Genomic DNA, 23,556 nt, shown 5'->3' with positions numbered 1-23,556 from the left:
AGACAAATGCAAAGACGCCCTGAATATTTGAAGAGAGGTTTCAGCGTGTCTGAGACACTTGTCATAGAGCCACTTCCCAATGCAGATTCACAGCACACCTGGGACAGACAACCCTGCATCCTGCAGGGATTACATAACTGAGGATGTGAGCAGAGAACCAGCCCCAGGTCCTCCCTGTGTCCAGAACAGCATCCTCTGCTTTCAGACAGTCACAAACACTGCCTTTCCAGCCATGCCCCTTAGACCACAGGATTACATCCCTCCCAGGGATCACATCCCTTAGCCTCCTGCACGAAAAGGTCTTTGGATGCAGCACCAAGCTCACCTCCAGCTGCACTGTGCTGCCCCCAAACCAGCCTTAACTGCAGATGCCAAACCTTGCCTCCTTCTCTCCCCTTCACATTGGCGTTGGAGGAGGTGATGAAGCACAGAGCAAGTTACTGCACTCCAGGACCAAATCTTGTGCTGTTTCACGTTTCCAATGATTCTCAGACTGGCGTGGCAACCCAGCATTTCTTTCCCGTGACACTGCTAGTTTAAGGTCACTCACTGTCAAGTAGTAAGGGGACCCAACCCTGGAGTAATCCCAGAGGGGAACCCTCTGCTCGGCTCAGCCAAAGGCTGGCCTGAGATGAATCAGGGTTTTCCAGAGACCGGAGATCATGGGTTTGCCCATCAGGGCGGCCCCTCTGCTTCTGCTTCCTGTTTTGGCAGACATTGTTGGGGGTGAGGTTTTTCCCTGCTACTATGGACTTTTAGGGAAAAGAGTCCCTGAGAGGAAAGCAGCAGCCCCAGTGGGCAGGACGCAGGCCCAGTGGGCAGGAAGCATCTGCTCTCCAGCACTGTGCCAGCTCAACTGGGCACCTCCTTCCAGCACAAACATTGGTCTCAGACCATGTCTGCTGCTGGGGGATGTCCCCACGCCGGACCTGCACAGATTTATAGCCCCTCCAAAAGTTGTGCAGCTACACAGGTGCTGAGTGTGGGTATCAGCAGCACCAGGAAAGCTCAGGGTTCACAATCAGTTTTAAATCTCAGGACCATTTTTTTACATTTTGCATTAGACTACAGCTGTCAGATGTAAAACGGAAGTCATTCCAGGCACAGTAACCAGGCTCTTGGACTTGCTACTTGTCCCACTCCCTGTCCCACTGCAGCTTCCCAGAAAAGGAGGGAGGAGGTAGGCTCTGCAGGACCACAATATTTTGATTTTGTGCCTGCATGGCAACTGCTTCAGCCCAGCTCTCATCCAGATATGTGCTGTAGATGCCTCACATTGAGGCTAAGCAACAGACAGCACAGCCCTCACAGCCTCCACAGACCCTCTGCAATGGCCCCCCACAACCATTGCTGTCACACAGACATCCCCTGGTTGCCCTCCAACCATCCTTGCTGTGGCAGCACACAACTTCCACAGTGTAACAGGCTCACCACAGCTCCATGGCCAGGGATGGAGGTCCCTAGACATCAAGAAGAGAAATCAGGAAAACAAAACACAGAATCATAGAATAGTTTGTGTTGAAAGACACCTTTAAAGGTAACCTAGTCTAAACCCCCTGCACTGAGCAGGAACATCTTCAACTAGATCATGTTGCTCGGAGTCCTGTTCAACCTGACCTTGAATGTATCCAGGGATGGAGCAACTATCACTGCTCCGGGCAACCAGTGTTTTAGCACCCTCATCATAAAACGTGCCTACCTTATCTATGATCTAAATTGACCCCTCTTCAGTTAAAAAACCATTACGCCTTGTCCTATCACAGCAGGCCCTGCTAAAATGTTTGTCTCCTTGAAAGGCTCAGTAAGGTCATGCACCCACAAGTGGAAGAGAGAGTTTGGGAGACTTTGGGGTGAGGAAGGAAGCCTTTGGCTCCCAGTACCTTCAGTACACAGCACTGAAGGTTCTGGATGATGATACTGTCTTCTGGGAGTGCTGTGAGCCCTGCTCAGGGGAAGGTGCTTCACTGTGGGCGTGATGCAGGACACAGATACAGGCAGCTGTACTTTCAAGCACACACCTCACCCCTACCAGCCTCCTGGTGGCAATGCCCTGCTCAGGGAGCAAATCTTTCATAGAATCAAAGAATATCCTGAGTTGGAAGGGATCTACAGGGATCATCAAGTCCAATACCTGGTTCTGCACTGGACAACCTCAAAAGTCACACCACGTGTCTGAGAGCATTGTCCAAACGCTTCTTGAACTTTGGCAGGCTTGATGCCACGACCACTTCCCAAGGAAGCCTGTTCCAGTGCCCAGCCTGAGTGAAGAACCTTTTCCTTCTATCCAATCTAAACCTCCCCTGACACACTTCATGTCATTCCCTCAGGTTCTATCACTGGTCACCAGAGAGAAGAGATCTGTGCCTACCCCTCCACTTCTCCTTGTGAGGAGACTGCAGACCATAATGAGGTCTCCCCTCAGTCTCCTCCAGGCTGAACAAGCCAAGTGATCTCAGCTGCTCTTCATACAACTTCCCCTCAATGCCCTTCACCATCTTTGTTGCCCTCCTTTGGATGATCTCTAACAGCTTAAGGTCTTTCTTATATTGTGTCACCCAGAACTGCACACAATATTCAAGGTGGGGTCGCATCAGTGCAGAGCAGAGTGGGACAATCCCCTCCCTCACACAGCTGGCGATGCTTTGCTTGATGCCCCCAGGACACGGTTGGCCCTCCTGGCCAAGTAACTGGCTGCCAGAGCACTGCTGACTCATATTCGACTTGCCATCGACCAGGACTCCCAGGTCCCTTTCCTCATTCCCCAGTCTGTACATCCGGGGTTGACCACCCCAGGTACAGAATATTGCATTTTCTGCGGCAGCTGCTCTGTCCCGAATGGAGAGTTTCCAAGCCTACAATGGGACACATCGCACAGACAAAGCCCTTGGGGCAATGAGCCTAGGGTGCCCGTGCCCCATCCACCGATCTGTCAGGACAGGGCGCTGGGGTTCAGTTCCTCTGCAGGGACCGACCCCGGGGCCAGCCACCCCCCGACCGTGTCACCTTCCCCGCTGGAGGGGATTTCTCGGCTCTCTTTGGCTCTACCCACGGGTCGGGGGGGGCGTAGCCGGGATTTCCCGCTCGGTCCCGCCCCGAGCCCTTATAGCCGTGCTGCCCCGGCTCCTCTGGCAGCTCCGGTGACAGTACTGGTGACTGCCCCGCATCCAGCCCCGCATCCAGCCCCGCATCCAGCCCCGCCGCCGCCCGGGAGCCGCCGCAGAGTAAGTCCTTCGTGCCAACGGCCCGGAGCTCGGGTCTTTCCCTTTCCCCGTCTCTCCCGCTTTTCCCGAGCCGCCGCCCGACTCCCGGCTCGCCTGCTGCGAGTCTGGGGAGCTCGGGGCCTCTCTGCTGTTCCTGAGAGGGGGAAACAAGTGACAGGTGCCAAAGGTTGGGTTCCCGGACACAGCAACAGGTTTGAGTCTCACCGGGTAATTATCAGAATGGAGAATAAGTCAGACTGCTGCGAGAAATACAGCAGCTCCAGGCACACCCCAGAGCTAGGCACCACAAGGATATGTGTCTGGCAATTCCGTTTTGACAGCTGGGTCTGATTTCTGTTGCTTCTTCCCAAAATTTCAGGGTACAGGCTGCAAGCGGTGACTACTGTAACCCCCCCACCCTCCAGCTCTTTCCCCAAAATCCAGATGTAGGTCTTGGACACCAAGGCATCCTAAACCCAGATCAGGCACTGGGATCCGTATCCAGCGTGGCATTTCCTAGCCTCTCCTGTTTGTCTGATTTTCCCCCAAACGACAGAAAAGTAATTGGATTATGAGTCACTTGGCCTGGCTGCACTGGAAAAACACCATTTCAGTGCCTGGATCCTGGATGGTCCAGGGCAGCCCATGTGGTCTGCACCTTGCCAGGGTCAGTGTGCTAAGCTGGCTCATTTCTGCATTACCATGCTTTCCATTTTGTGACTGTAGTTTTCCTTATTCAGGGAAGTACTACTGGCCCTAGGACCTGTCCTTTCCTTGAGCACTGAAAATCCTGTCAAAATTCCCTTCTATCCTTAGGCAGGAGCCTCATATCCACTGTGTCAGCTCCTTGGGCACAAATTGAAAGGTTCAACCCCAGGGTTAGGATTCCTGGTGTGCTTAAAGTAGGATTTCTTTTTGAGGCTACCGCAAAGTAAGGAAGAGACTTTCTGTGGTTGAGCATACGGCTGATCTAGAAGCCATGGTCCCTCGCCATCACACCCAAGTTCAGAGCAGAAAACCTGAAGAAACCCTCATTCTTCAAAGCATTCAGCTGCCTGTCCCCATCAAAGGACTTTGAGGCTTGCCAGATCCAATTGAACCAATCAAATGGGAGCAGAGAGCTTTGGAAAACTCGGATTTCGGTTTGCTTCAGTCACGTTCTCTATAAAAAGACGCCTGAAAGGCCAAAGATTTTGGAAGTGCCAAGAGAGGCTCTCAGGGAATATGTGTGTTTCTTCTCAGTTGCTGTTAGCTCGAACAGTGAACTTTGCAAATTCCAGGCCTGAAAGCAGGATTTGGCTTTGGGAACAGTAATATGAAAACAAAATTCTAGACAGCAGCAGCTGGTTTCTCTTTCAGAAGCAACAGTTTAAAATGATGCTGTCCAGATTTGAAGCAAGAGGAAACAGTAACATATTACAGTGCATTCTCTCTGTTTCTTTCCAATAGCAACATATATGTTTAATTTTCTCTCTCTCTGTTTGAAAAATTCTCTCTAATAGCAGGAGATGCTGTTTTACAGGACTGTTTACAGTTGTGCTTTAGTAATTTAGGGAAACAAAATTCTCATTTAAAAATTACTGAGGCACTGCACAGCTATATCTACACTATTCCCCAGACAGGTGATAACAGGTTTAATGCTGATTTAAAGCATCTCAGGCCAGATGAGATGCCATGGGATCCTCTGGCAGCTCTGCCACTGCCATTCCCCTGAGTCCCTTGGGTCCCTCATCACCCCCAGCCCTATTGGGGTGCCCAGAGCTGCTGAAGCACATGGACCAAGTCCCCTGGGAAGGCTCTGCTGCTGCCTTAGCTTCTCTATTGGAGACATAAGTTTTATTCCCCCTCAGCTTTTGACTCCACCAAGAGCTGAGCTTGGCCAGCATCAGGATGCTGCTGGACTACATTGGGTGGTGGGTGTCTCACAGGGGTCTGCAGACAGCAGCATGGATGTGAGCAGAACAGTGAAGTGTCAAGGTGGGGCTCTGGGTGGCCCAGCTTGTCTACAGACTGCGATTGCCCAGGCAGAGCCAAGTGGAAGCCAGTGGTGTATCTACTCATTCCAGCTACCCAAAATTGTAGGGAAAAAAACACACCTCCTAGGAGGGCTTCCCAACTTGCAAAGATTGGGGCTGGCATCTACATATACTCTTTGCTTTGATTAATTATCTGCTTTTTGAGGAGTCACCACATAGTCTGAGGTTCATTAAACTCAGAGTGTCTGCGCTGCTCTACTGCTTCAAAAGACTGTTTGACCCAGTGCAAGTTTCTTGTGTGGGCAGGGATGACCCCACTTCCACAGGGAACAGGTGGGGGAGGAACAGCTGATGCAAATGAAGAGAATAAACTTTGCTAAATAAGTCTGGATTTCTGAGAGGCTCTCGGAGAGTGGGGAATTTCCACTAAAATGAGAGATAAACCCATGTGACCTAGGATGTCAGTCCGCTTGAGAGGACCAATAATCCAAACAAATGTTTGTTAATACTGGCAGCAGCTCAGGAAAAAGAAGTAAAAAAAAAAAAGATCAGCAAAAAATTTCAGAGTGGGGGTAATTAGTCAGTCTTCTCTGAGTCTCTCTAGCATGCCATGAGCTGCCCCTCACGAATGAGCTCGTTCCTGAGTGTGCTGCATGAAAGCTGCCTCATTTGAAGAGGAAAAGGAGAAAATGGGAAGCCACTGTGCCAAGAGTCTGGCCTGGGCCTTTCTGTGTCATGGCTGTGCTCCAAGAGTTTCCATTTTCCGTTCTGCCCACCCCAGAAGAGCCCCAGCTCAGAGGTACATGCTGTGATCAGCATCATGGGGAGAGCTTGCTCTATCCCACTGCAGATACACCAGCAGTCACAGTACCACTGTCCTAATGCTGCAGGACCTCTGTACAGGGTGGCAAAGGATGCTGTGTGAGCTGTGCTACTCTTCTGTTTGGAAACTGTAAGCTGAATATACTATGTCAAAAATAATTGGAGCTAAAGACTCCCCTGGCACAAACCATACTGCCACATAACAATAATGAGAATGATGTTGATAACAGTAAATTAATAATAATAGTGAGTGGAGAACAATGTCAACTCTCGACCTTAAATCATTAAATTTCCCAAGACTTGAATTAGAGCTCCGTACCTGGGAAGTGATTCAGAATTTCCCTGGTGTTAACTGCTAAAAGAGTTAGGAGCCTGCTGGAGTTTTAACAGTCTTTGGTTTCAGAGCAGAATACAGGCACAGAGGAGCAGCCCATGGCCATCTAAGCCAGAGCCAAGTTCCTGGTGTGTCCTGTCTGCCACAGAGAGCAGGAACAGATGCTGATGGAGGCAGAAGGTGCAGTGCTAGCACAGCATTTCCTGCCTGTGGCCCCCAGATGCAATAAGCACCACTTCCTTTTATCTGAGTATTTCTTCCAGAAAGTGTGAGGTTTTCTTCCATAAGGAAGTTTCTTATAGGAAGTTTCTTACAGTAAGTGCATGGCTATCTAACAATAAAGAGAAGAGATGGAGAGAGGAGTTTTTAATACCGCTTGCCATCAAGGCTGAGGCTGCATTTCAAGGTAAAAGTGGGAGCTGGGATTTGCTGCTGGTGTTTCCTACTGCAGATACAAACATAGGCCAACTAGCAGTGGCACACTGATAATCACTGGGCAAGCATTCAAGCTGGCCAAATGTGAGTGAGCATGGTAGCTATTGCATCGACAGCCTTACTTAGATGCCTAAGGTTGTCTCTTTCAGATCATTACCAGGACAAAGTTCTGACAGATTTTAAAAACTTTTATACAGCTTAATCATTCTGTTATGGACTCTCTTATGTTTAGTGTCACTTAAATGGTTTTCAAAGTTACATTGCGTTCACCTTGGCATTGAAGAAGAACCAAAGCTGTTTTGAAATCCTCCTTTCTGATCATCGTTCATCAAAACAAAAGACCTTAGGCTTTTGGAAAGAGAGAGGTACTTTCTTTGGTTAGAAAACAAACAAACAAAAAAGAATAATAAATGCTTTGTATGAAATAACTGGAGACAGAGAAAGAACTCAGCTGAGTCTGTGCTTGAAAAACAGGAAGGAAGGGATTTGGCAAAAGTAATCTAAACACAATTATATATTGGGAAATGCAGGTTGGGAAAAGAACTCTACAAAAACTAAGAAAGCCCAAATCACTTACAGAGCATCCTTCTTACCACGACGATTTTTTTTCCCCGGTGGAAAAGTGAAAAAAAGGAGCTCTTTTCCACTGTTTCCAGGATTCTAGTGGGGCATCCTGGAGTGAAACGCGGGGGGTTTCCTCCCTCCTCCCCTTCTCAGCACATGTGTTGAGCAGAGCTTCAGCCCTGGCACACTGCTGTTGGCACACTGAGATTAGCTCAATTGGTTTGAGTATGGTGCTAATCATGCCTTGGATGTGGTTCAATCACCCTATGGGCCATTCACTTAAAAATTGGAATTGATGACCTTTGTGAGTCCTTTCTAACCCAGAATATTCTGTAATTTGTCTCTGCTGAGCTCTGGTGCTCAGGCCCCCTCTCCTTGCTCATGCAACTGGCCCTGCAGCCCTGGGGCATGAGGGTTCTGCTGAGCAGCCACCTGACACCGAAACCTGATGCCTCTGGCAGCCCCTGTCATCTCACCTGTCCATGGTAGCACCTGAGGTTTAGTTTTTCGCTCTGCCACAGGTCACAGACAACCAGTTTAGCTGAGAACCACCCAGATATTGCACACTACTCCCCCTTATCTTCTTCCCAAATTAGTTTTCATCTTCGTTGCATTTTAAAGGCAAGAGCATTACTAATCCTGAACATGACCTGGTGTCCAAAGCAGGGAGAAGGAAAGCTCTCAGTGATGCCAGGCTCTAACTGCTCTCTGTACCATCCGGCTGCTACCACTAAATTGTTGTTTCAAAGCTCTACAAGCTGCTGGGAGCCAACAGGAGGAAAGAAAATTAAAATAAAAAGCCACAATCTTCCAACCAGTTTGCCCAGAAATAAGTATCATGGTTTGGATCAGCATGATACATATCAACAGTATGAACTTAACAAGGGTATTTGAAGATCATCACTTTGTGGTCTTACAACTGACGCCAAATTTTTCCTTTATTTAAAGCCTAATTCTTCCTCCCTTACTCAGTACAAGTAAGCCAAAACTTTCTTGCCTGAGAGTTCTTCATACAGAAGTGTTCTGGTCTCCTAGAAAGACACTTTATTTAAAGTGTTATTAGAATAAGGATTGGAAACTATGAGTCATTTTATTTATTTGCAATAATTACATAATTATAATCATTACACAAATTGTCATAGTTGTGCAAATAAGTATTTAGCAATGCATTAAATTATACAGGAACATAAATAACTCTCATTATGAATTCTGAAAATATGTTGTAACAATAACAAATTCCTGTTATTACTTACTAGTAGTACAGGAGTGTTGGTGGTAGAGTAGGACAAAGCAGGATAATATCTGTTTAAACAAGGCTAAAACACCCTGATCCTCATGCCTTGTTCCTGTTTTCCCTTAGCAGAGATGGGCAAAAAAAGGCCCTGAGGAAGGTGGAAATTGATCCCAATGCCATATAACAGTATGAGAGTTTTGTGGTTGCTCTGAAGAGGCACAGGACACTTGTCCCACCCATCCACATTCATGTGCAGTATCCATGCTCACGTCTATAGCTGTGGAAAGCTCTGCTCTCCTGTATCCGTACAAGCTCAAGGTCTCAGACCATCTGAATCACCCTTAAAATGACTCTTTGATTTTCTCTAGGTTCTTTATTAGACCAGAGAGCTGCTTCCTTTCTCTCAGTTACCTGGGCTGACATTGCTCAGGAGCTCCCCTGCAGAGCTGTGCTCATTCCAGACGTTCAGCATTCTCCACATTACCTGCATGTATGCCTTGCCACATTTTTCCATGGTATTTTTCTGGCTAACTGTTATAATCTGATCAATTCTTTTCCTGAAATTTACAGGCTAGAAGGAAAATGATGAAAATGTTACCCTTTCTCCAAAGTGGTCCTATTGGAATACGCAGTGGATCAGAGGGTTGCATTGGTCCAAACAGGCAGTTTGAAAACCCTTCAGCATCAGTAGCTGAGCAAGTGCCTGCCTGTTCTGAATCTTCTGTAGATGAGATCTGGTCCAGGAAGCAGGAGAAGATGAGTGAAAGGCCAGCAGGAGCCTGCAGAGCTTCACGTGCCTCTTCCATCACAAGCAATGAGAGCTGCATCTCTGCTGGAGACAGCCCTGAAAAGGGCAGAGGAATAACGGGAATCCTTAGAAATGCATTTAAGAAAATTAAAAAGACCAAGCCACCCAGTGGTAAGTGCTCTTCCATCCTTCTTGTACCACTTCAAGGGACATAGTTACTTCCAGAGGGGCTGCACAAGGTGGATAATTGCCCCCTAGAGAAGCGAGGGCACCAATAGATTGAAGTGACTTTTCCAAGAAGCCTGGGGAAACATGGGCTGAGGGAGACATGATCTCAAGTCATAGACCTTTAGTACTAAGGGCACAGTCCATTGGGAACTGTCAGTTTGCAGGTTTTCTGTCCAAAACTTATTTCTACCTCTCATGGGGGCACAGAATTCTGAGGGTGGGTGAGAAACCAAGGCATACCTCTCAACTCTGTTTCTCCATGAAACCACCACCCTGTGAAATCACCGAACCACAGAATGGTTTGAGTGGGAAGGGGCCTTAAAGATCATCTATTTCCAACCCCTCTGCTCTCCCAGTCTCCTCTTCTTCCAGGAACAGGAGTAAGCACCACTTGTAGGTCTTTCCTGGGATTGATATATGAACATACAGCTTCTCCAGTCGCAGGCACTGGTCCTGCAGGATGCTTGGAGAGGTAGAGAAATACTTGCTTAGAGAAACCCAGCACCAGAGAGGAAAGTGTCCCTTTTTACCTGATTCATAAACTTTGCAAGCTGTGCCTTAAAATCGGTTCATTTTGTAGCACTGCCTCCTTTACTGTGGGGCTCTTACGAAGTCTTATTGTTTAAGTACAAATTATCTTATTTCCAGACAAACCTCTACCTGTCTGACTGGTGTCTCCTTCTCCATGTGTCACATGTTTTCCCTAACTGGTGGTTTTCCTTCTTGGCCTTGAATTTGCTGCTGAAAACAGGCCTTTTGTGCTTTTTTTCTTATCAGTGCATTGCCCCATTCCCGATATCTGCAACCAGAACTGCAGAAAATATTTCAGATGAGATACCACCAATGCCTGGTACAATATGTTAACATTTTTCTGTCTCACCTGGGCATTCCTCACTGAATTCATCCTGGGGTGATAACTGACATTTTCACCATCACTTCCCAGTAACGATTTAAAAATTCTCCAGGCATCTCTCTTCCTCCTCTGTCTCAAGCTGATTCACATCCAGCTTGAAGCAGAAAATCCTATTTGTTGCTAAGTAACTTTTGTTCTATTGAATTTGTATCTTGTATTTTGTGCTATTAAATTTCAGCCCATTTACTATTCAAGTTATCCCATTGTTCCTGTAAAATGCACCAAGCCCTCAGTTTCAATAATGTCTCTGAACTTTGTGTAATCAGCAGATGCCAGTAAGGCACTCCCAGCTTTAATGCCACAGCCTCTAATGAGAATATGAAGTAATATGATTTTCATGGATAATGTAAACTTTCTCCAGCCAGGGTCCTCCATGCAAACATTACATACCTAACAAAACTTATTTTGGGATATAACTTCTTCAGTTTAACTAATAATTTCCCAGACTGCACTATCTCAAGCAACTGGCTGCTGTTCAGATAAGATAGTTCAATAGTATTTATCTTGCCTGCTAAATGTGTCCTTCAAAACAATTTCACAGGTCAGGTTGTGCTAACCTATTTCTGGAAACCCATGTGGTATTTCCTCTAGCACATCTTATTTAGCTACATCTTTCCATCTGCATTTTTTCTAGAGCCATGCTTCTGACTGGAGATCATATTAATGGGGAAGGGATAATCAATCAATCAGTCAATCAATAAATATCTTCACAAGGCTAAATTCTGGAAAAAATTATATGTAGTTCATGAATACTTCTCCATATGTGACACACTGGTGATGGGTATTCAAATTGCCATTGCCCCAGTTTAAAGCAAGCTAGGAATAATCTGATCTTTAAATAAACAGATTTTCTATATGGTGAAAGAGCCCAAGATCTAGCATTTTAGAAATATAAGCATTTAAAAAAATATTCCAGAACTGTCATTTTCTATAAAACAGAAATTTAAGTCTTCGATCTTGGGTAAAGAAAGTCTGTTCTTTTTTCTCCAGTCAAACAAGTCATGGTTCTCATTGGAGAGCAAAAGCTTTGTGATGCCACTCAGCATCTGATTACCCTGGAGAAGAACCTGTCTAGCAAAAGTGAGGAGGGACTGAACACCAGCCAGGAAGACATTGAATCTGTCTATGAAGTTCTGAAGCACAAAGTCTTCAGCGTCTTGAAAGACTCCATGCTGCTAGCGAAAACAAACCCAGACCTGCTGCAGCAGGCAGTGGAGGCTCTGAAAGAGCAGGATAGAGAAGATCAGAACTACATGTCAGAGAATCCACCTGACCAAAATAAGCAATTTAGACCTAGAAAATGGAAAGAGCTTTGGATGGCTACAGTAAAGGAGTCGGTAGAGGCTCGAATGAAGGACACAAGCCGTACTCCTATAAATGAGAACCTCTCTGCAGTTGGCCAAAACCTCCTGCACATGGGAAAGACAATGAAAGAAGATTTGACAGTGATTGTAAAGTACATTAAAGAGCTTTATCCTCCGGAGTTTAATGTGTTCAGCATATATGCAGAATTCTACCATGATTATTTTGCCTCCCAGGCGAAGAAAAGTGCTGAGTCTCATCTGGAAGACAAGGATATTTACCTTCTTCTCTCATGGGTGCACAACATTTATCCAAAGTAAGTGAGACTTTTACAAGTTTTTATCCCAACACAGATTCACTGGCTGCAAAACAGGCATTTCCTTGATTTATGGATTAGTATCACTGCGAGGCAGTCCAGTACCTGGCTAGGTTCTGGTATCACTGGTGATGTGCTGATTTACACTAGCAGGCCAGGACAGCTGGAAGGGACACACTCAAGGCTGCTAGTCTGTAACTGAAGGGCTGATCCCACCATTCAGGCTTCTGGACAACAAACAGATGTTTAGAGCTTCATTTTTGGGGTAAATTGGTCGGGTTGATTGCCTCGATATCTATTCCAGTTGCACATTTGAACTCATTCTTAGAAAATCTGGAAATTTCAGTTCTCTGGACCACAGAGGAGACAATAAATAGAACAACCTGAGATGCAATTATCCTGGGCATGGAGGATGTTGCTTAGGTGTTACCCACAGTCTACGCTCTCCTCCCAGTTAGGAGACCCAGGCGTGCACCCTTGAGGCAGGACATCATCAGCCAAGGATCACCCTTCACCCTCACGAACCCTGTATGTTATAGAATTGAAAGTATTCCTTGTTGTGGCTTATAGTACTGGATTGAGAATTGAGACCTCTCATTTCTTAGGCAGAAACCAGTAATGTTTTTTCTATTCTAAAGTCATTCAACCTTCACCTCCATTTTTTTCACTGATAGAATATAATGAGTCAGTGTTGATCCTGGGAGTTTTCCAGAGCCAGTGTTATGCCCTAGATCAGGATATTCAGGCCTGAACCAGTATGTGTTTGGAAATAGTAGCTGTGAGGAGGAGGGCTCAGCCAGAGCAGCGCAGCCCAGCGCTGGGGACAGTGCTGGCCAGGGTAGCAGCTGCTTTGTAGGGTGTTCCCAGAGGTCACATCCAGGTGTTCGCTGAGGGACCACCTCTCTCCATGGTCAGCAGCAAAGGGAACAATGAGGAGAAGGAGGAGGGCTGCACAACAGCCTGGCCCCAGCTTCCAGTGTCGTACCAGAAACAACCCATGTGTGGGAAGCAGGGCAGTGCACCCCTGTGGTGCTGGGTGATGTGCAAACACGGGGCTTGGGAGATGTTCAGGGTTATTCTCCTCAGCTCCAGGACAGGCTGCTTCCACATCAGCTCCCACAAGTGTTGTCCTGAGCTCCCCAAGGCTCACAGGTCTGCTTCCTCACAGCTGCTCAGGAGCATCCGGCTCAGCCAGCACGTGGTGGGAACATGACAACAGGGTATGAATCCACCCACTGTGTTCCCAACTGGCCACAAAACACCAGCTTTTCATCTCCTCACATCTCTATATTGATGGAGAGAAGTCATGTCCAAGGGCTAGACCCTCCTGCTTGCTTCAGGTCCCCCATGCCCATCAAAGCACAGTGGCTGGTGCTCAGGAATTCAGAAGACCATGACTCCCTTCCCAGGGTTACTGGTGGTCCCACCCTCACAGGTCCGACCCCTGGCACATATTCATCTCCCCCAAGTCCTGCCTGGACTAAGGAAAATGTACATTTCCATCTGTTTTTTCACTGAGATCCTCGAAAAGTGTTAGTGATTTGCATCAACAGCTGTCTTCAATTACACTGCCGTTGGAAAATGTGATTGTTTGGCTCTTTTCATTCCAGAGATATGAGAAAAGATCATGCTTTAGCCAAGGAGTTGGATAAAGTTAAGCTTGGAAGCCTTTTGCCGTCAAGTCTGAGCAAAGAGCTTGAAAAGAAATACCTTGACAGTGAAGAGGTGAGAATCTGTTCAGTCACTCCTCTTCCCTTTACTGCTCCCCTATGACTTCCTGGAGAAGCCGTGACTTGTCTTGAACACACAGTTCTCACCTGTGAGCCGTACACCCCACACACCCCTTCCAGGGAGAAGTAAAAGCTTTTGTTTGATTTTGGGACACAGGTCATCTTTCTGCTAGATGGGACTTGCAGAGCAAACTTCTGCTTAGCCTTGGGAGCCATCAGAAAAGAACTGTTCTGTTCTTGAAAACTGCGTGGTAGGAAGGGGAGGGGGGAAATCCAACAACTAATCTTCATGGGCAATTTTCAAGTTGCCTGTTAAATCTCCAGAGGGATTTGTAATCCTTCTCATAGTAATATCAAAAGGATCCCAAATTACTCCTGGTCTCTGCAGAGGTCCCAGACCATGGGTGAGTGCAAAGCATGGAGAGCTGGTTATGAAAAATCTGTTCATTTGATGGAGAATTTCTTGGTCTGCAGATGATAAAAGTGGCTCTGGTTTTTGTATCACTTAATAGAAACAAGAAGCAACTTCTACAGTACTCCCATAGCTCAGTGCTTTTGGCATTTGGGGCTGGAGTTCCTGGAAAATGAGAAGACAAGTTCCAGGTTTAGATGTAGCTCTGATGGTTTGCATATGGGAGAGGTGGTGTGAGGTCTGCAAAGCCCATGAGCGAGGCACGGGGAGATCAGCAATATGTACCAGACGCTGTACAGACCATTTCCAAAGCCTCACTGTAGTGTGCGCTCAGAGGGGTCAGAGCAGAGAAAACCTGAGAGCATTTTGTTTCATTCTCCAGCTCTTGTAAGACATCAGAAGTGCTCATGAAAAAGGATTGCAAAACCAAGTAGCACTGCGTGTGACACACGGGCAATGTGTGGTTGGGGAACTTGGGCTCTGGCACATGCAGCTGCCTGCAACCTTCCTACTCAAGGCTCCCCTCTCTGCCCTCCTAATCCCCACGGATGTGGTGGGGTGATGGGCAGGGACACAGAGTTTCATCTTCATTGCTACCTTGAAATACTCAGCTCACTGTTGCATTGGTGAGGGGGTTGTCCTCGTTGTTGTGAAGTGGTGGGTTAAGCATCTTGTAACAAGGGTAACAAGGAGCCTTCCCAACCAGAGCTGAGGAAGAAGTCTGCTGAGCCAGGCAAGAGGTGGATGGGCAAGTACAACCTGCGGAAGGCAGGAGCTGCTGCATCCATGTTGTGGTAAATGCTGTTGTTCTTCCTTCCTTAAAGGTTACTGTCAAAAATTCTCTGAGCAAGTGTTTAGATAAAGAAACCCAAAGATGGAAAGAAGACAAAGAACCAGAGAAGCTAAATGGGCATTTTCAGAGTGAACTCCTAGGAATATTTGTTATCCAGGTAATACAGAGCTATACTAAAAATAGGCAATCTCATCCTTCACTTACTTGGGATTTGAGACCAGCCATGGTCAGTATGGGAAAGCAAAAGGCTAAGTCACTTCTGTGGGGCAGTAGCAGAGGTGGGTGGTACAGGGGAGCCAAATCCCCATGGTCTCTCATGGCCCTGGTACACCATATGCTGGAGGCAAACTCCTCTATAGGCAAAATGAGAAGGAATGGTGCCCTCATTCACCCCGTGCAGTCTCTCCTGCATCCCCAGCAGCAGAGAGACAAGAGGTTCCTTGCCAAGCAAGGAATCTGTTGCTTGCTCTCAGGGAGACTGTCACAGGCAGAGCTGCCCTTTTTCCAAGCTCAACACTTTCCCTCCTCTGCCTGCAGAGAATTAGTCAAGCGTATTTTTCAAAAAATAAACCTTTCATATGATGAGATTGTTGTGATTAAATTGTATTTTAATGCCATCATATGACATTCAAAGAAGAAAAAAAAGAAAAGAACAAAACCAAGTGCCACTTTCGCTACTTCCTCAGCTATTTTACAGACTTTCTTTCATGTTTCTTTCTTCTTTGCCTCTTCCTATTTGAAAATGAAGTTCAAAACTGGCTTGAACCCACTAAATGAGTATAGCTGCTCTGTATGGTGCCTGGCTCAGTCGCAGGGGGGGGGATGCGGGAGAGCTGGGTACAGTTACCTCAGTTAAGGATCTGCAGCCTCTTTGACCAGCCAACCTGGCTTTTTCAGAGCAGGCAGCATTTAATATTGATCTTGCTTTTTTGTTCGTTTTTTAGAGCATCTACAGTGGCCAGAAGCGAGCCCAGGACATCAGCAGTGCTGTGGGGGAGGAGCTGACGCAGCGCCTGTTGAAGGAGCTGCCTGCCTTCCTGAGGAGGTGCGGTAAGGCAGCCGCGGGCAGCGGGGCTGGCAGAGCCACCCGGGCGTGCACTCACCCACCTCTCCTCTTCCCATCTCCCCTCCAGCTACAGGGATGCTTTCGAAGACTTTAAGGAGAAAAGTAAGAAGCACACACACTACAAGCCTATACTGATTGCAAATATTAACAACTGCTGGAATTTTAGGTAAGGGTCCAAGAGAAAAAGTTTTCTCCTTCCTCTGCAGGCAACCTATAATAGTGTGATAGAGGGGAGGTACTTCAGAGCAAGCAGAGATAGATTCATCTGCCTGCAGAGGAAAATTTGGAGACCTCTGAATTTCTCTCTCTATCATTTGAGGATAGATTATTCTGACCTTGCTGATGTTTTCTTGCAGAGAATACACAGAGAAAAACATGGCAGAAAAGGACGACGGTAAAGCCGATATCCTCAGCACTCTTGGCGATATTGAAAACAGTGGCTTTGACGTGCTGCTTCAACAGCTGTTTGCCCAGCTGAAGGTACTGTTCCCATGCCCCACACTCTCCTGCCCCATGGCTCACCTGGTGCCAGGGCAGGGCATGTTCTCCTACTCTGCTATCTGTAGCTCAAATCTCTCATTCAAATCAGCAAAGTTCGGAAGGGCTCTGGGCCAGGGCACAGCGTCAGTCCTAACCCACACTACTGCCAGAAAACTCCCAGTAACCTCTGCTTGAGCTGTTCCTCAAGCCTGAAGGCAAAATGGGTGCAGTGACACAGGCATGACTGTGCAGGTGACATAACTCGTGCTGATCGCATCTGAGACAACGGGCTGCAGGAGGGAGAGTCTCAGCCTGCAGCTGTTTACTCTCCAAAATGTATGAAGCCATTACAAATGGCATAAACTGCAATTACACAGCTTTTGGCTTCTTCATAAAGGTGACCTAAAGGGCAAATTAGGCTTCTTCCTTTTTTTTTTTTTTTTTTAGTGTATGTAACACGAGCTTTTTAAGTTACACAATTTTGGTGGAGGGGAAGGAGGCTTAGGAGTTGGGAATGTTCAGCCACAATCTCTCCCGCTTTCTCTGTAGAGCCTTTTGGAATGCATGACCAAGCAGGGTTGCTTTTTTTTTTTTTTAAATTTTCCTGTTTATTTACTGTGGCTGAGAAAAATTGAAAACTTCTCATAATGATTCATTTTTTTCCCACTGATGGTTCCATAATTCTCTAATCAGACAAGATGGTGTGAACAAAACACTAAAAATGTGGAAATAAAAAATATGAACCTTTTGAGCTCTTGGTCTTCTCCATCATGAGGAACCAAGAAGGGGACACAGTCCCCTTTTTCCCCACCCCTGTAAGCCATTGTCACACACCCTTGCACAGGACTGTGCGCTGCCCTCTCGCTATATAGGATACTGTACATATAGCAATGCTAAATATAAACGTGCATAGGATTTGCTTTGAGGCAACTTAGCAGATTTTCCTTTTTTTCAGCCAATGTTTAAGAAGTTCACAGAAAATAAGTGGGACTCCAGCAACGAAATTATGAATGAGATCATTAAAACCACCAGCAAACATATTTCAGACTTCCGGACGTTAAGGGACCCTTTTTACCACGTAAGTCCAAGAGAAATATTGGAGGGATTCTGGGCTGCTGAGGCTGCATTTTCAGCTCTGATACTCTGTGACTCCAGTTGTCTTGACCAACATTGAGCTGGTGAGCTGGCCTGGCATCCGAGAGCTGCTCAGGCAGTGTGCCGTTTACCTAGATTAGGCATATAAATCTTACTCTTCTCTGACAGAAGCAGACTGCTGTAGCTCTGCTGCAGTGTTTGCAGAGGAAACTACCCCTGATGTAAAGAAAGTGCTTTAGAGGCTACCCAATATATGGCTTTATTTGTGGATTTGGTTTAGCAGTCCTGAAACACAGATGCAGTTGCATGGTTCAGTCTCATTTCTCCTTTGATTGCCCTAAGGACTGGAGGATATGGATGCAACTGGGACATATCCCAGATAACTGAGCCAGAACCACATCTTCACTGGTGCTGGAGTATATATGAAACATCATTGTATAAAACAATATTTGATTTCCTGCCTTTGTCTTTTTAGTAGCTGAAACAAATTGATGATGTTTTGTGTATTAGAGAGAAGAACAGGAAGAGCAGCATGAATTCCTGTTTCTCTCTAATACTATTACTTCTCAAGCCCATGGAGATCTTTTCTTCACTTTAAACTCTTCCCAGAAGGAAACAACATTTGGAAATTCCCATAGTTCACTAGAGTACAAAGAAATTCTCGGCATCTAGGATGTGGCGTAACCTTGGGAGGTTGGCAACCAGCACCGTTCTGACATGTAATCAGCAGCAGGCATTGGTGGGGCATGTCTTACAGCACCCAAGACGATTTTGTCTGCCGTCCAGCTTCATGGTTTGTCTTGTCCCCAAGCAAAAGAGAGATGGATGATTCCCTCCTCTCCTTCCCAACAGGCTATTGTTGAGAAGATCCACACCCGTTTGGTTAAAGAGTACATCGTGAGGCTGCTGAAGAGGAAAGTCAGCCTGAAAACTCCAGCACAGCAGCAAACTCTAGCCCAGCAGATCTCCAAGAATGCTGCTGACTTGGAAGCCTTCTGCATGAGCAATGTATGTGAGTGCTTAACACAAGAGCACAGGGCACAGGCACACTAAAAAACAAGGAAATAAATTTTCTGGGGCCCCTCATTAATCTTTCCAACTCAGTTTAATTTCCCGGAAGGCAGAACCTTAGGCAGAAGGAGGTCTCCAAGTGTCTACAGGCAGGATGGCTCTCCTGCCACCACCCTGCCCCTCCCTGGTTGGAGAGACACGATTTCATCCTCCTTTGCCCCATAGGCAGTTTCCTTTTCAAGGTTTATATTAATAGGACCAGAAGACTTACACAATCTTTTCAGGTTTCAGTGCAACTTCCATGAAGTCTGGGTTTTGACTGTGTTACGATCCAGTTACTGAGATATGCCTCTGCCTGAATTAAGGTGCAAACAAGACCATATGCTGAAAACAATAATAAACAGTAAATGTGAGGTAGAGAAATAGAAAAAAATAGAAAAGAGTTCAGGGAGAGAGAGAGATAGACAGACAGATCAAGCAGAAGACAGTCACCACCCGTGGATCCAACGGTGTTCCATTGGCCCCTCTTCATCCTGGTCTTCTCAGTGGTGGGGGTCCCAGAGTCATTCTTCTGGAGGTACCACCTTTATACAGTCCAAGTTCCAGGTATCCACAGGGTGGTCGCAGATGCTGTTCCCAAAACTTGGGATGATATATGTATGAACAGTTGCTTCCTTTCCCACACTTTGCCATAGTGAGAGTTTTTGTCCAGACACATTACGCAGGATGTGCTAACCAGATCTCCCCTCTCAAGGCCTCAAATTAGCATCTTCCTGTCATAATTGTCTCCTTCTGTGCTTATTTCAAGTTCCTGCTCTGGTGGTTTATCTTATGGCAAATTCCTTCTGTGGCCTTGACAGTGTTTTGACACAGGCAACTGTGCTCTTTAAGTCCTTACAGATTTTTCCCTTCTCCCCTGTTTTCCCTCACTCTACTGCTTTTAAGCCAGACAGAGGCTAAAGCAGGCAGCACAGGGTCTCTGGTATACAAGGGATTCCTCCACAAAAGCCATTGCTGAAGCACCTCTCTTTGTCCTCTGAGATCACTTCCCTCCTTCCATGCTTCTAAATTTGCCGGAAAAAAAGCTAAAAGCTAAGCCAAACTCTGTCCTCTACTATCCCTTGAGCATTTGACTGGAGAAGGAACAAGCTTGAGTTTCACACAGTATGGATGGGAGGTCAGGCAGCTGCATCTTGGGAATTCCAATGGCCAGGAAAGAGGTCCAGTTGGGGCTTTTACCTGAGAGGGCAGGGAGTGGATTTTGCCAATGCCTGGAGATGCTAAAGTCAGGGTTGTGTGTGGAGCTGGGAGAAAGCAGTACATGGCAGTGCGTTACGTGGCCTGTCAGACCTTGTACACACACTGGGCAGTGGAGAAACACAAAGAAAATAAAACATGGTGGGAGGGAAGAGCAGAGGAAATCTGTCCAGGTGGATGTGGAAACCTCAGTCTTATAGCAAACTCCACACCTCTTGTGTAAGAGGATTAAAAACCATCAAAAAGCTAATCCAATTTTTCTGTGGCTGGCCTAGACGGAAACACCACTGAAAACAATTGAGACACCTCAGATCACTGACCTGTCCTTCCTTCTTCCCCAGAACCAGCCTCAGGAGCCAGCTCTTAGACTGGGCAGAGATTTGCACCCCCAAGATGCTCTGCTAACCACTTTCTCTTCTGGCAGGGATCTCAAGCCACGTGGCTGAACTCAGTGCTCCCCAAACTGGCTGAAATAATCCGACTTCAGGATTTAGGTGCCATTAAAATTGAAGTTGCAACACTCGCCACAACATACCCAGATATCCGGTAAGAGATGATGAAACAGATTTGCTAATATTCATATGGAATTTTAATTGAGCCAAGAAACAATCAAATAGCCTGAGCCTATGGAAATGGGTGGGAGTTGCCTGCCAGGCTGTGGCAATCCCAGTGCCAAATGGACAACAAAGGAAAATATGAATAAAAGCCTATTTTCTTATTCCAAATTCTGGCCTGATTTTCTCCTTTGCCTTGGAGATTCCCTTCCCCACCCCAAATGTCCCAGGACAGTGCTGGGTCCTGTGTAGGATCACCAGCTGCTGAGCTGGCTCCCACCAGGGACCTCAGTGCCTGCTGTAGGGCAGGGGGCTGCATCCTGATGTGGAGATGTGTGGAAGGAGATAACGCTTGCCCGTTTTTTTCTCTTTCACAGCAAAAGGCACCTGGAAGCATTCCTGCACATCAAAGCCAATTTGTCCCGAAGTGAACAAAAAAGCATCCTGGGCTACTTGGCAGACAACAAAGCCTCCACACCACCCAGGGCCATGCTCTTCTCCAACATCAATGTGTCCTAGGCCAAGGCACCCCCGGGCACCCCGTTGTGCTGGACTGTCAGGTGAGCCAGGGATGGAGACTGTTCCCCTGGACAAATACACAGCACACACTGCCACCTTTTCCTATGGAAAGTGCTTTGTCTTAATCTGGTGCTCAGCACCTCTATGGGAATTGTTTTTCTCCGTGTGAAGATGGGAGGAGAGGACACCCAGAAGATGCAGTGCTCGCAAGGACTGGGGCTGCTCCTCACACCAGCCATGGATTCCCCCACAGAGTCTCCTTGGTGCCACCACGTTCTCTACCTGGACACTGCCCTGGTGCTCTGACCTCCATCTACCTCTCAGGGTGCCATGAAGGCCACGTCGCTGACTCCTCAGCTAGCCCAGACCAAGCAGGCACCTGCTGTGTAGATTTCTTCTGTCTTCTAAAGAAACGGAGAGAAACAAAACTCAAGCCAAAATTCAGAGATGTTGGAAAAGTCCCATGTGAGCATGTTTGCACCCCCTTTGCCTTTCTCAGAGCCATGCAGGGCAGCTGTGTTAGGCTAAAGGGAGAGGCCCCAGGTTCCTGGTGAGGAGGAGCTGTAGTTCAGCCATGGAGGGCTCTTGCCATCCCTCCACACTGCGGGACCCCGGACCCAGGACTTAGAGTGGCCACAGCTGCACGCTCTGACTCAGCAGCAGCACTGCCCAGGGGCATCAGAGTTTCTGAACAGGCCCTGGAGAGCACATGCTTCCTTCACCTCCATGAGGTGGGAGCACCTGACCCCCTGGCAGACAACCCCTCTGCAGTGACTCCATCCAGCACATCTGCACAGAGTGGCACCCTGCTAACTGAGCTTGGGAGCAAGCTGCCTGTTGCAGTGGATTGTGTAGCATCTAGTAAAACACTTCAGATATTACTGAAGTCCTTCCTTATCAAGGAGAGGACTTTTCCAGACCCCGTTAACAACACAGTCTTTGAATGGGGTATGGAACTGGTCTCAAATGCCATCAAAATTTACTGAGCACCCTGTTTGCATCACCATTCTCTTGCTCGCTCTTTCCCCTCTTGCTGTGAGGTAGATATGATGTGAAAACACAAATGGGTCTCTTGTGAAACTGTTTTGTTTCTTACAGCCCAGTCTTTCTGGGAAGCTAACCCCTTGCCAAAACAACACTGTGTTTTGTTGGAGACCTTTCCCTTCTGTTTTTTTTTCTGTTTCAACTTTTGTATCAGTCTGTGGAAAGTCACTCCGGAAGGAAGACACATGATGACTGTGCAAACTATATCATGTATTTATGTGCATATGCAGTGTACCACTGGTGTATTTTTGCATCCAATTTTATTTTTTTCTCAGTTAGAGATATTAATTTACAATGTTTATATTTAAACAGTATTCAAATACGCTAGAAAACTGACTCATTTATTCTGTCTCTGGCTGTTGTTTACTGTGTTGCCAGATGTAGTCCTATGTCCTTCTTTGAAGGACCAGTCCTTCCACTACTCCCAGCCTGCTCTGGTGAATATCACCCATAGGTTCCCAATAGGGAGAGTCTTGCTGGACTATAGACAGGCTGGTAAAGTAGAGGTACCCTCTGTTTGTACTGTGTATGGGTCTCATAGCCTGGCTTTCCTTGCTCTCCAGAGCAAAGACTGCCATGTACACCGTGTTTATGGTATCTGGTATAACAAGATCCAAACCGTCAGCCTCTAAGCACTACCACAGTCTCAATGTTGAACAATAAAAATATATACATTTGACATATGCATTTGCTCTAGCATTGCCTTACTCCCTCTCTGTTGTCTCCTCTTGTTCATATGAGCCTTTAGGAGATGCAGCCCACCAGGATTTGTCCCCAACTGGCCCTGCTCACCCCGTTTTACCCTCCTCACAGTTGGTGCTAGCCCCATGGCATTGCTGCAGCCCCTGTGAGACAGCCAGAGTGCTGCAGGCAGCTCACTAGCAGTGGCCAGTGCCACAGACTGGGAGAAGGAGTCCTTTGCCAACAGGTTTTGTGGCAAAATCGTAGCCTGAGTGAAGAACACTGCTTTGGTTTTAGTTTGCTGCCTGGCCACGGGCAGCACAAACCACCCTCTTCCTATGTAAGCACACTCACACAAAACTCATATAGACACATAATTTAAAAAATTATTATTTAAACACTTAGCTACAGTTTAAAGCTAAATGCAAAAAAGACTTCTGACAGTGCTAAGCACTCAAGAGAACTGTCACCTATTGGGTAACATTTTCTTTCCCAATTAGTGAAAGGTCATTTTATTCCTATTAAAAATGGATTTTGATTTAGAGATCTGTTAAGGGTCTACAGAAATACATAATAGAAGTATTGTGCTGATCTTTAAAAAAAAATATTCCAGCTAAGTAAGTACTTGAATGAAAATAGTGTATCTATTTATGTATCATAATTAGGATGGGTAGGAGAAAATGGTTTTCATACACATTTCATAAGCCATATGGAACTGCATTGTGCAATTCTCCCCCTCTTGCTATAAATCCCCAGCTTTCAGCTCTAATAAGCCCAGGAAACTAATTTATTTATCTTCCCGTATGACTCGACATTTACAATGGCATTTGTTTATATTTGGC

The 23,556-nt window shown here is 46.6% G+C and overlaps 1 protein-coding gene across 1 annotated transcript; it reads left to right on the top strand.

Moving 5' to 3' along the window:
• The first annotated feature begins 3,169 nt into the window (after positions 1-3,169).
• TNFAIP2 (TNF alpha induced protein 2) lies at positions 3,170-22,714 on the top strand. Its single transcript, XM_027638290.1, has 12 exons — positions 3,170-3,221; positions 9,136-9,484; positions 11,445-12,072; positions 13,683-13,797; positions 15,039-15,164; positions 15,952-16,052; positions 16,141-16,239; positions 16,430-16,553; positions 17,509-17,631; positions 18,501-18,656; positions 20,341-20,462; positions 20,848-22,714. Exons 2-12 carry the CDS (start codon positions 9,148-9,150, stop codon positions 20,987-20,989), a joined length of 2,073 nt encoding a protein of 690 aa, XP_027494091.1. The 5' UTR covers positions 3,170-3,221; positions 9,136-9,147; the 3' UTR covers positions 20,990-22,714.
• Positions 22,715-23,556: the final 842 nt, after the last annotated feature.

This window comes from Corapipo altera, unplaced genomic scaffold (assembly GCF_003945725.1).
Source record: "Corapipo altera isolate COAL_440 unplaced genomic scaffold, ASM394572v1 23, whole genome shotgun sequence".
Lineage (NCBI taxonomy): Eukaryota > Metazoa > Chordata > Aves > Passeriformes > Pipridae > Corapipo > Corapipo altera.
Note: the sequence above shows the minus strand (reverse complement) of the source record. Positions and strands in the feature narration are given on the sequence as shown.